General features: G+C 43.7%; 1 protein-coding gene and 1 long non-coding RNA gene across 8 annotated transcripts in view; one reads left to right on the top strand and one right to left on the bottom strand.

Moving 5' to 3' along the window:
- Positions 1-4890: 4890 nt before the first annotated feature.
- On the bottom strand, positions 4891-5342 carry Gm33950. The gene is made up of 2 exons (XR_386613.2): positions 5245-5342; positions 4891-5026 (listed from the first exon to the last, which is right to left on the bottom strand). It is a non-coding gene; the product is annotated as a predicted gene, 33950 (long non-coding RNA).
- Smc5 (structural maintenance of chromosomes 5) overlaps positions 5328-10997 on the top strand; it is a 67482-nt gene continuing 61812 nt past the window's right edge. For 4 of the 7 annotated variants that reach the window (XR_001782581.2, XR_003952782.1, XM_006526981.4 and 1 more), the window contains exons 1-2: positions 5328-5616; positions 10382-10523. Coding sequence is in view for 5 of the 7 variants with exons in the window: in XM_006526981.4 (XP_006527044.1) it covers positions 5432-5616; positions 10382-10523 (327 nt within the window). In the remaining 2 variants the exon portion in view is untranslated. Of the gene's footprint in view, positions 5617-6650; positions 6744-10381; positions 10524-10997 lie in introns of those variants that run through there. The other 3 variants (NM_153808.2, NM_001252684.1, NM_001252685.1) reach the window with 2 other exon arrangements.

Genomic DNA, 10997 nt, shown 5'->3' with positions numbered 1-10997 from the left:
GCTGGACAGGTGGAGGCCTCCTTAGGAGAGAATGTACTCATATTCTGTACCTAATATTAAAATGAACATAATGTTAAACAAATCTCCAATGACTTATTATACCCAAAAAATTAGTACATCAACCCTCATACAAAGAAGCTTCCTCATACAAAGAAGATGGCAATCAACTCAGAGACTCACAACTGGCCAAGGTACAATAAATGAGAACCTATGGCATGATTTCTATATGGAACATCTATCTATATCATAAACACTCCTTCCCAAGGATCAGGGCCTTTTTTTTCCCCAACCTGAAAAAAATCATAATCAAAATTTTGTATTTATAACTCTGTGTATCCTCTCTCTCCCTCCCTCCCTCCCTCCCTCCTTCCCTCCCTCCCTCCCTCCCCCCCCCCTCTCTCTTTGGTTTTTCTAGACAGGGTTTCTCTGTGTCCTGGACAGGGTTCCTGGCTGTCCTGGAACTCACTCTACAGACCATACTGGCCTCGAACTCAGAAATCCGCCTGCCTCTGCCTCCCAAGTGCCATGACTAAAGTCACATGCCACCACTGCCTCCTTTTTTAAAAACAAAACAAAACAAAACAAAACAAAACAAAAAACAAAAAACAAAAAAACCCAAAACTTTTTTTATTAAATCTTTGTGAATTTCACTTCATGTATCTCAATCTCACTCATCTTCCTATCCCTTCATATCCACCCTCCACCCTTGCAGCCTTCCACCCAAAAGTCCTGCAGTAGAAGCTATAGTGTGTCACAGTGTGTAACATAGTATACCCTTTTGTCTATACATCTTTACTTGTAAATGTCCATTGCAATGAGTCGCTGGTCTGGTTGGAAGCCTCAGGCTTCTGTTACACTATCAATACCAGAAACTCACCAGGACTCCTCTCAGATATATTGTTGTTGCCCTGTATCATGGAGATCTCACAGCTCTGGTTCTGTAGGACTGGGCTTTTCCTGCACTCCAGCAGTTCAGAGATGGGGTAGATACTGAGTCAACTCAAAGTCCTGGATCTGGGCCTGGAAAATAGCTCAGTTGGTAAAGCCTGCCAGCGCTTTCATGCCCGCCCTCCAGGACAAGCTCTACAGCACTGCCCTAGTTAGCTCACCTGTAAGGTGCAGGGCCAGCTCATCTGACCCATGCCACCAGGGTCTGCTCTACTGTGCTGCCTAGGGGAGGTACAGGGCCAGCTCTCCTGAGAGCTGAAGCTGTCAGGGGTAGGGTGTGTGGGGTCTGGTCTCCAGTTCTCATGACCTTGGGGCCAAACTTCCAGCCTTCTCTGTCGGTAGGGAGGAGTGGGGTGAGAGCATCTCTCCCTTGTCCACACCACCTCAGAGCAGACCAAGGACAGGCCAGCTGAACCTCACTCATGCCCTTGGGTGGGCTCATCTGCTTCCATAATCCAGGGTCAGCTCTACTGTGATACCCAGGAGAGGACACGGCCAGCTCAGCAAAGTGCCTCAGGTAGCAGTTCAGACCGAGGACATCTGCATGGCCTTTGATGGTAACACAGACCCAGACATCCTCCCCCCATCCCCCGTCCCCCGAGAGCAACATGAGCTTAATGTCTTGTGGCCTCAGGTAGTAGCACAGGCCACTCAGATCAGCATGTCCCCCATCGCCATCATGACCCTCAGGCATCCATATGGTCTCTGGTGACATCCACTTAGCATTTGGTGCTAACTCAGGCGACAGACATTGACACAGACCCCAGCCGCAGCAGAACCATGGATACCGAATCCATCAGCAGTGTCTTCTTCTCTCCCATCGCGCCACTGTGTATTCCATCTTCTCCATCTCTTCATCACACATCCACCCATTATAGTGGTGCCCATGGTGGGCACTTGGGTGTCTTTCTTCTGGCTGCCCCAGGCCAGCAGGACAGGGGCAGGTGTTTCTCAAAGTAGTTCTTATCAATGGAATGAAAGACTCCTGATACAGCAAGACAAACGTGTATACTTTCGTGTGTGAGTGAAAAATTTAAAGCATATTTAAGAAGCATATGTTACTAAGTCTACCGGAGCATCTTTGGTTCACGATAATTTTCAATCACACAGAGTCTAACCGAAGATAATTATATAAATCAATAACAATAACAGTATTCAATGAAATTCTAATTACCTAAAATGATTTTATGAAAATGACATGAAAAGTAATATATCAAGTGATGATCAAATACAGTATAGATAATACAATGTCTGTGTGTATTGTATTATTTTTATCTTTGAGAAACAGAAGGAACTCACCATACATGTACAAGAAGACAGATATTAAAACTACACTAAGGCTAGAGAGATGGCTCAGCAGTTAAGTCCACTGACTGTTCTTCTAGAGGTTCTGTGTTCAATTCCCAGCAACCACACGGTAGCTCACAACCATCTGTGATGGGATCTGATGCCCTCTTCTGGTATGTCTGAAGACAGTGACAGTGTACTTACATACATAAAATAAATCTTTTTTTTTTAAACTACACTAAAATCTTAAGAATTAACTTGAATAAAGAAATTACAAGTTTTTTCCCTTTACAATTGTTTTCCTGTGTGCTCCCCAAGTTCCTATGCTTCATGGGAATTGTTTCTATGGTTGGATTTCTTTTTATTGTATGTATGGTGTTGTGTGAGTGAAAGCACACGTGTAAGAGTCAGAGGATACCTTCTAGGAATTGGTTCTCTCTTTCTACTGTGGGACCCCAGATTGCAGCAGATACATTTATGTGCTTCATCATCTTGCTGGTCCAACCTTATCCTTCTTTCAGGATGGTATCTGTTAGCTCTCAGACAGTTCCTATATATAGAAAAGCTCAACCTGGACTATAGAAGGATTCCTGGCATTTAGATAAAAAGCAGCATTCCTCTGGAACTCGTGAAATGCTTTGCTATCTCCCAAGGGAATCATTTCCCTTGCCACTGGCAGAAGGAACCTACGGCTGCACTGACCTGCACATCACAGTCCATGCTGGCCTCCAGGCTCCCCCGCCCCCCCTCACAGATGCTCATTATGCTTTCCCAACCCCCACACTAACATCTTGGCCCCTCTCACCTCCTACTCAGTCTCTTTAAAACCCTCATTCTCCCTGCCCTGCTTTCCTGGAGAGATGGTCTTGGCAGCTTGGAGTAAGCTTTTCCCTTCCAAGCACTGAGCGGCCATTTCAGTGGTTTCTTTACTGTGCTTTCTGATACAGTGGCAACCATGACGAGCCAGTTAAAACCCACAGTATGACTGTCTTTCTGCAGTCATCCAAATTTGGGGATTTGTTCCCAACTTTTAAGTTTAGAAACATAACTTTAACAGCATTCTAAAAGTCTCATCCTGGCACGAAATGGTAACGCTGGTCCCATTAACTCTTTAACTTTAATGGTGAAGCTCTTAAGTCCCACCATTGCTGGTTATATTCTTATTTGTCCATAGAATAAATTCCCTCATAACTAATTACTTGTTCAGAATCTGACTCTCCTCTCCTCCCTCCTTCTCCTTGATAGGATTTGTGATCTTCCTGGCCAGTATACTGAGTGTTGAGACTGCAGGCATACACCACCATGCCTGGCAACCTTTAAGTTCTTGAAGCCAAGAATATACCAGCTATGTGTAGAAGTACTAGCAGCATGGTATCCTAAGCACTGGGTCTTTTTATTTCTTCCTGTTACTTGAACATTTTACAAGGTATTCCTTAATTTTTACACACACACACACAGAGGCACACACACACATCAAGTACCCATAACAAGTTTATATGCTTTCTACAATGATTATGTTTTCTTTCATTTTAACTTTTACTGAGCAGATTCCATTTGTATGAGAGAAAGAAGCAGGGGCCTGCAAAAAGGAGTGTTGGTTCTAGTGGTCAAAAGAGGACTCTACTGCATGGGATTTCTAACTGGCCTCCCCAGGTCTCCTTTCAATGAGTTTTCCACACAGCAAGCAGAATGACTGAAAAGCTTTAATTAGATCACAGGCCTCTCCTACTTAAAACTATTTAATGGTTTATCTTTATTTCCCCATTACCCTAGTCTCTGGCCGGTTATTATTGGTTGGGTGAATGTTGCCTATGGGCTTCAGGGGCATAATCTTTGAAAGGGCTAATGAGATGAACATGGGCACAGGGAGGTAGAGCCATTCCTAAAGAAGCAGGGAATTTAAAGACCCTGAAAGGACCCCTATGGAAGATTTAAAGGAAGGATTGAAGAAAGCGAAGGGGATGGTAACCCCATAGGTAGACCAACAATATCAACTAACCTGAACCCCTAGGAGCTCCCAGAGAATAAGCCACCAACCAAAGAACATACATGGGCTGGTCCAAGGCCACCAGCACATATGTAGCAGAGAGCAGCCTTGTCTGGCCTTAGTGGAAGAGGATGTGCTTAGTCCTGCAGAGACTGGATGCCCCAGGGAGGGGGGATACCAAGGGAGAGGCACCCTCTCAGAGTCAAAGAGGAGGAGCGATGGGGGGGGGGGGGAAGAACTCTGGGGGGGGGAGAGAGACAACATTTGGGTTGTAAATAAGTGAAATGCTTAATTAAATAAAAGAAAGAAAGAAAAGAAAAAAGAAACCCTGAAGGGAGAGGCCATCTGGTGGCTGCACTGGAACTGGTGGCTGCACTAAGGAAGCAGAAGTAGTAAAAGTTCAAGACCAGCCTGGGCTCTCTAGTGAGTAGTAGTCCATCTAGAGCTATATAAAGAGTCTGTCTCAAATAAATAAATAAATGTATGTGCTGGGAGATAGCATGATGGCCCAGTGGTTAAGAGAACGGACTGCTATTCTAGAGGACCTGGGTTCCACTGTCTGTAACTCCGAGATCTGACACCCTCACACAGACATACATACATGCAGGCAAAACATCAATGCACATAAAATAAAAATAAATAAATTATACAATAAAAGGACTAGGAAGTGTGAGTGGGCAAGTAATTAATACACTCTTCACAATCTTGAGAGCATCAGATGGTTGTTAGTGCCATGCTTCCAACAACAGGCACAGTCAACAGGCATCTTTTCTTTGGAGTTCATTTGAGCACCAGGGAAGGAAACTGCAATGTAGAACATAAGACAGATGAAGCCTGGAGTTCTGGGAGGGACCGTTGCAAAGTAGTAACACACACACACACACACACACACACACACACACACACACACACACACACACACACACACACACGAGAAACACACAGAGACACACACAGAGACACACACAGAGACACATACACACACACACACACACACAGACACACACACACACACATCGCACCTCTGAGGCCACCGGGGAGCGTTGGTCGGGGCGTGGCCTCGGGTTTGCGGGGCGGAACCGCGCAAGCGCATCGGGGCCGCGGGGGCGGGGTCAGGCGGGGTCAGTTAGCGCGGGAGCCGGGCGCGGAGGCTCCTGGGCTGCGGCTCGCCGGGAACGGAAGCCGCTGCGGGACGCGGAGGAAGCCAGGATGGCGACTCCGAGCGGGAAGGCTGCTCCCCCCAACCCCCAGGTTTCCAAGCGGTCTCTCCCGAGAGATGCTTCCTCCGAGGTCCCGAGCAAGAGAAAGAACTCGAACCCGTTGCCGACGCTGCCGCGGCCGTCCGGGACCTTCGTCGAGGGCTCAATCGTCCGCATCGCCATGGAGAACTTCTTGTGAGTGGCGGCAGGCCGCGCTGGGCGGGAGCAAGCGGCCCGCAGGCCCGGGGCGGTGGGCTGTGCCCGGCGGTGGGGAACCTGTGCCAGGCTAACCCTGAGGCATTCCCTGCCTAGGCCACGAAGACTGGCCGTGTTGGCTGTAGTAGGCGTGTGGCCTGATGTTTTTATCCACCCAGTGGTTTTGGAAGGCGTCGGCTCTAGGCAGTAGATACGAAGGGGCCGGGTCTCTAGTTTGTTAATCTGCGAATCTCGATCTACCACGGACCTGTGCACTTCACAAAACTCGACAGTTACAGCAGAGTGGCAAATTTTAAAAAGTGTACACGATTTCCAGAATGGGCAGATGACATGGTAATGGTTGTTGATTGGAGATTAGAGTGTACCAAAGAAATTAAAAATCGTGTTCCCAGTTTTTGTACCTCCTTGCAGATTCTTGCCCCGTCCAATCCTCCTTTCTTCCTTGCCCCGACCCCAACTAGTTGAGTAGATTCTAAATGTTACCAGAAATATCATTATCTGTTTATCATCTTAGAGTTATCTTTTCGAGGTATTTTTTCTTAAATGTAGGCTTGCATAATTTATAGACCCTTAATAACAATACCATTTTTTTTTCAAGCAGTTGTGTATCAGGTGTTCGTTTGTTTTATTTACACATCGCTGCGTTTCTACCTGTCTTTGTTGATGACATAAACTCATGGCTATTGTTTTTTTGCCCCGGTCTGTATAGATTCTAATAGCAAAATTGCTAATTTGAATCCTGATCAGGAAAGGTAACTGTACTCAGCATGAGGTTATCTGCTGTAACTTATCTACCCAGGATTTCATGGGAGGCACAGACTGAAAAGGCTAAGTCCATCCCCAACCATCAGAGCTTTGTGAAGAAGATACTAAAGTAGAAAAGGAGGGAAGACGATTACCCAAAGAAGGAACTGCCTGAAAGCCAGTTTGTAATGTTTCGTGAGTGACCTTAGGTAGAATGTAAGAACATAGGTGAATAGAGGTTGGAAACGATTGTTCCGGCTTGTCTGTTACTATACTAAAGAACTCCAGCATCATCCTGCAGGCAGGCGGTCGGGAACCTGTGATTTTGAAAGGGTGCCAGATAGCAAGCAAGAATATTTAAAGTAAGAAAGCAAGAATGCAGAGCTGAAAGGGTTATTTGATAAGATCTGCCTATAGATTGTGAGGCCTGAGAGTGGAGGAGTGTGTCCTAGTTCTTCCCAAGTCTGGCTCTGGCTAACCAATCTGGTTATTCAAGAGAGAGTAGTGGGGGGGTGGAGTGGACGGAGAATAAATGATGAATGCAGTTGAGCGCCTCTGTCTTGAACTTTCCTGTGGGATAGCTAAGAGAGATGTATGCATGGAGTTTCTAAAGGCCTCGACGAGCTCAGAGAGAAAAGAATAAGTCACAGGCTTGGGAGTCCTGTGTATAGGTGGCTATTGATGTTACAGAAATCTTTGAAATTACAAAAAGGAAAATATAAATTGGAGGAATTAAAAAGTGTTTATTGAGGAACTGAAGGGGTCTGCAACCCTATAGGTGGAACAACAATATGAACTAACCAGTAACCCCCAGAGCTCGTGTCTCTAGCTGCATATGTAGCAGAAGATGGCCTAGTCAGCCATCATTGGGAAAAGAGGCCCCTTGGTATTGCAAACTTTATATGTCCCAGTATAGGGGAACACCAGGGCCAAGAAGTGGGAGTGAGTGGGTAGAGGATCAGGGCGGGGAAGGAAAGGGTATAGGGGACTTTCAGGATGGCATTTGAAATGTTAATGAAGAAAATATCTAATAAAAAATTGAAAAAAAAAGTCTTTATTGTAAGAATGAGAGAAGATGAGCGCAGAGATCTCCTGTACTGGAAGGTGAGCTGAGACTCACGGGGGACTCGTCAGAGAGGCTTAGTTAAAATAATCCTTGAAGTAACTGCTCCATTGAACTCGTAATGAGACCGAAGCCTCCTACATTGAGCAATTGGAAAAATGTTTTCCCTTTGATCAAGTAGTACAAAAGAAAACTTTTTAGACCAAGGAAGAAAAGCTTGGACCAAAACAGCAAAAAGAAAAAAAGTAGGTGAAAAATGCAGAGTTGGGTATGGTTTTGTTTATTTTAATAATATAAGATTTTAGATTTGGGGGGGTATATTCAGATTTTCTAGAGGAACAGAACTTATAGAATACATCTATATCCATATACAGAAAGGCTTCTTATTAGAATGGCTTACAGGCTTTGGTTCAGCTTGTCCAACAAAGGCTGTCTACCATTGACAGTGGCTCTAAGAAGCCAGTAGTTATTCTTACTTTGTCCATGACACTGGATGTCTCTGCTGGTCTTCAGAATCCCAGAGGTAGGCTCTTGATGCCAATGAAGAAATGGACTTGTCACTGAGAGCAAGAGGGGAAGCCAGCAGGCAAAGAGAACAAGCTTCCCTCTGTGTCCTTTATAGAGGCTTCCAGCAGAAAGTGTGGCCCGGAGTAAAGGTGGATCTTCACACCTCAGAAGATCTGGATGAAAAGTGGGTCTTCCCACTTCAAGTGGTTTAAGAAAAAAATCCCTCACAGGTCTACCCAGCTGCTTGGGTTTTAATTAATTCTAGATGTATTTAGGTTGACAACCAAGTTGTCACAGAACGAGTCTGAGAGAAGTGAGTCCCAAGCAAGTAGGGGGGCTAGCTAAGCTTAGAGAATTCAGATGGACTAGAGATAGGACAGGAGGTTGCTGTGAGCAAATTAAGTCAGATAGGTTGAGAGTAGAGGGAGAGTTATAAGCTAAAGGAAGCACAGATTAGTCAGGAAACTAGAAGAAATATATAATAGAATTTAGAGTTCTGAGTAGAGATAGAAAAAGGAGATAGGAAAAAGTTGAAACTAGGGCTGAGTTACAAAGCCTTTTTTTTTTTTTTTTTTTTTTTGGTTTTCCGAGACAGGGTTTCTCTGTATAGCCCTGGCTGTCCTGGAGCTCACTTTGTAGACCAGGCTGGCCTGGAACTCAGAAATCCGCCTGCCTCTGCCTCCCGAGTGCTGGGACTAAAGGCGTGCGCCACCACGCCCGGCTACAAAGCCTTTTAAGGTGTGTGTGTGTACAGGTGTACACACACATGCATGCACACACATATATAAAACCAGGAGTGGACATCATATGGCTTGGGGCTCCAGTTACAAGTGGTTGTTAGCTGTACTATGTTGGTTCTGGGAACCAAACTTGAAGCCTCTGGAAGAGGATAAAGCTCTCATCAGTGGACTCATCTCTCCAGCACCACCTCTTTTTTTAACAAGTGATACTAGATTTCCATGTGTATCCATGTAGTTCTTTGTCACATGCATATTTTTGTTGCCACCTGGCTTTTTAACGTTTTAAATGTTAAAGTTGGTATGCTTTGTTAAATTATTTATATATTTAGCATATTAGTAGCACTCTGGCATTTATACTTAGAGATTAGTTAGGTATACCTAAGCACTAAAAACCTAGAGAAGGGATATTTATGGATTCTAATTAAGGATTTTGAAAGGCAAGCTAGAGAAATGTCTAGGTTATAGCTTACTTCATATCTTGCCAAAGCTGCCTTGATAAGTAATGAGAATTAAATACAGATTAAAAATAAGTAATAAAGACAGACATCTTGCTCCGTTAGTCCTTGTCCTTATGAGGCAGAGGTGGGCGGATCTCTGCATCCAAGGCCAGCCTGGTCTACAGAGTAAGTTTCCAGGATAGCCAGGGCTACACAGAAACCTTGTCTCGAAAAACATAAATAAGTAAATAAAAAAACTAAAATTAATCTTAAAAAATATGTAGAATTAAAAAAATCACTTAAATTAAGAGCTCACAGAAGCAGCAGATTTAGAAGCAGATATATAAAACTTATAGGGCCTGAATATAAATTATTTAATTCCTGTAGCTATGGACTAACTGTGCAGGGAGGATGCCATGGTGTGTACAAGGGTTACAGCTCTCTCTGCTTATGCATCCTTGCCTTCTCCTAGAGAAACGGGGATTATCAGAACTAGTCTGTCGTGGATTCTTGTCAAGGCCCTTTTTGAAAAAAAATTTTAATTGATGATAAAATGAAGCTATTGATTTAATGATTATTTTGTCATTTGAATAATTGTTAGATTGCTTTAAATATTAAAATATGAGAAGTAGCTACTGTTTTAATTCAAGAAAAATAGTAAATGTAAGACATTAGGAAAGAAGCCATGACTTCTTGTACCAATTTGTTTTAAAATTGTTTTACAAAAATAGAGGTAAAAATAAGTGCAATAGCTTTGATATAGTCTCCCAAAAGAAGCTAAATGGTTTCAAACTTGGGTTGTCGCTTGACAGAATCTCTCACTATGTAGCCCTGACTGGCCCCAAACTCACAGGTTTATTTTAACCAGGTTTTTAAAGCCCTGCCTCCTGAATGCTAGAATTAAAGCCTTGTGCCACCATGCTGAGCTCCTGTGGTCTTATTTTACATCTGCATTGTTACTTTTCCATTGTAAGAGTTTTCCCTCTAGAAGTTGATTATTTCAAGTTTACAGGGTTGAGTATAGAGTTAGGTGATAAAGCACCTACCTAGCATAGGAAAGACCCTGGCATGGCTCTTCAGTCCTCGTGCTCCTAAATATATGAATAACCTTACATTCATAATGGTAGCTGGCTTTTAAATGAATTATAAAAGGGTTGTGGACACTGATAATGCAAAGTAACAAGAAGATTCATTTACAAAGAAAAGGGTTTTCTCTTACTTCTGCTTAATGATATTGCTCCTTTACAATTCAGAACATATGACATCTGTGAAGTGTCTCCTGGGCCCCATCTGAACATGATCATTGGAGCCAATGGAACAGGGAAGTCAAGCATCGTGTGTGCCATTTGCCTCGGACTCGCAGGCAAACCTGCTTTCATGGGACGTGCAGATAAGGTCAGTTAACAGAGTTTCCTCTTTGCTTTTTGGAATTTCAAGACAGGGTTTCTCTTTGAAGCGGCTCTGACTGTGACTGCCCTGGAACTACATCTGTAGACCAGGCTGGTCTCGAGCTTAGAGATCTGCCTGCCTCTGCCTCCCGAATGCTGGGATTAAAGTTATGTACCACCATGCCTGGTTTATTTAAATTACATAATTTTAAAGAAAATTCAGAACCATTTGTTTCTAGAAACAAGTTAATTTCTGTATTTTAGGTTCTTACGTATACCAAATGAGCTTTCTTTTACCTAAAACTTCTAGACGGGCACTGATAGTCTCGGGAGAAAGTTCTGGTTACTTCTAATATTGCTCTAAAACAAAGAACTGATAACAGCAATCACAGACAGAGAAAGTTTCTTCACTAAAAAAGAATTTTCAAATAATCCTGATGCCTTAATAGGGAAATCTGTCAGGGTTGTTAGATACCTGGTT

The sequence above is a fragment of the Mus musculus genome, chromosome 19, assembly GCF_000001635.26.
Source record: "Mus musculus strain C57BL/6J chromosome 19, GRCm38.p6 C57BL/6J".
NCBI lineage: Eukaryota > Metazoa > Chordata > Mammalia > Rodentia > Muridae > Mus > Mus musculus.
The sequence above is the reverse complement of the archived record's forward strand: the minus strand, read 5'-3'. Positions and strand labels throughout refer to the sequence as shown.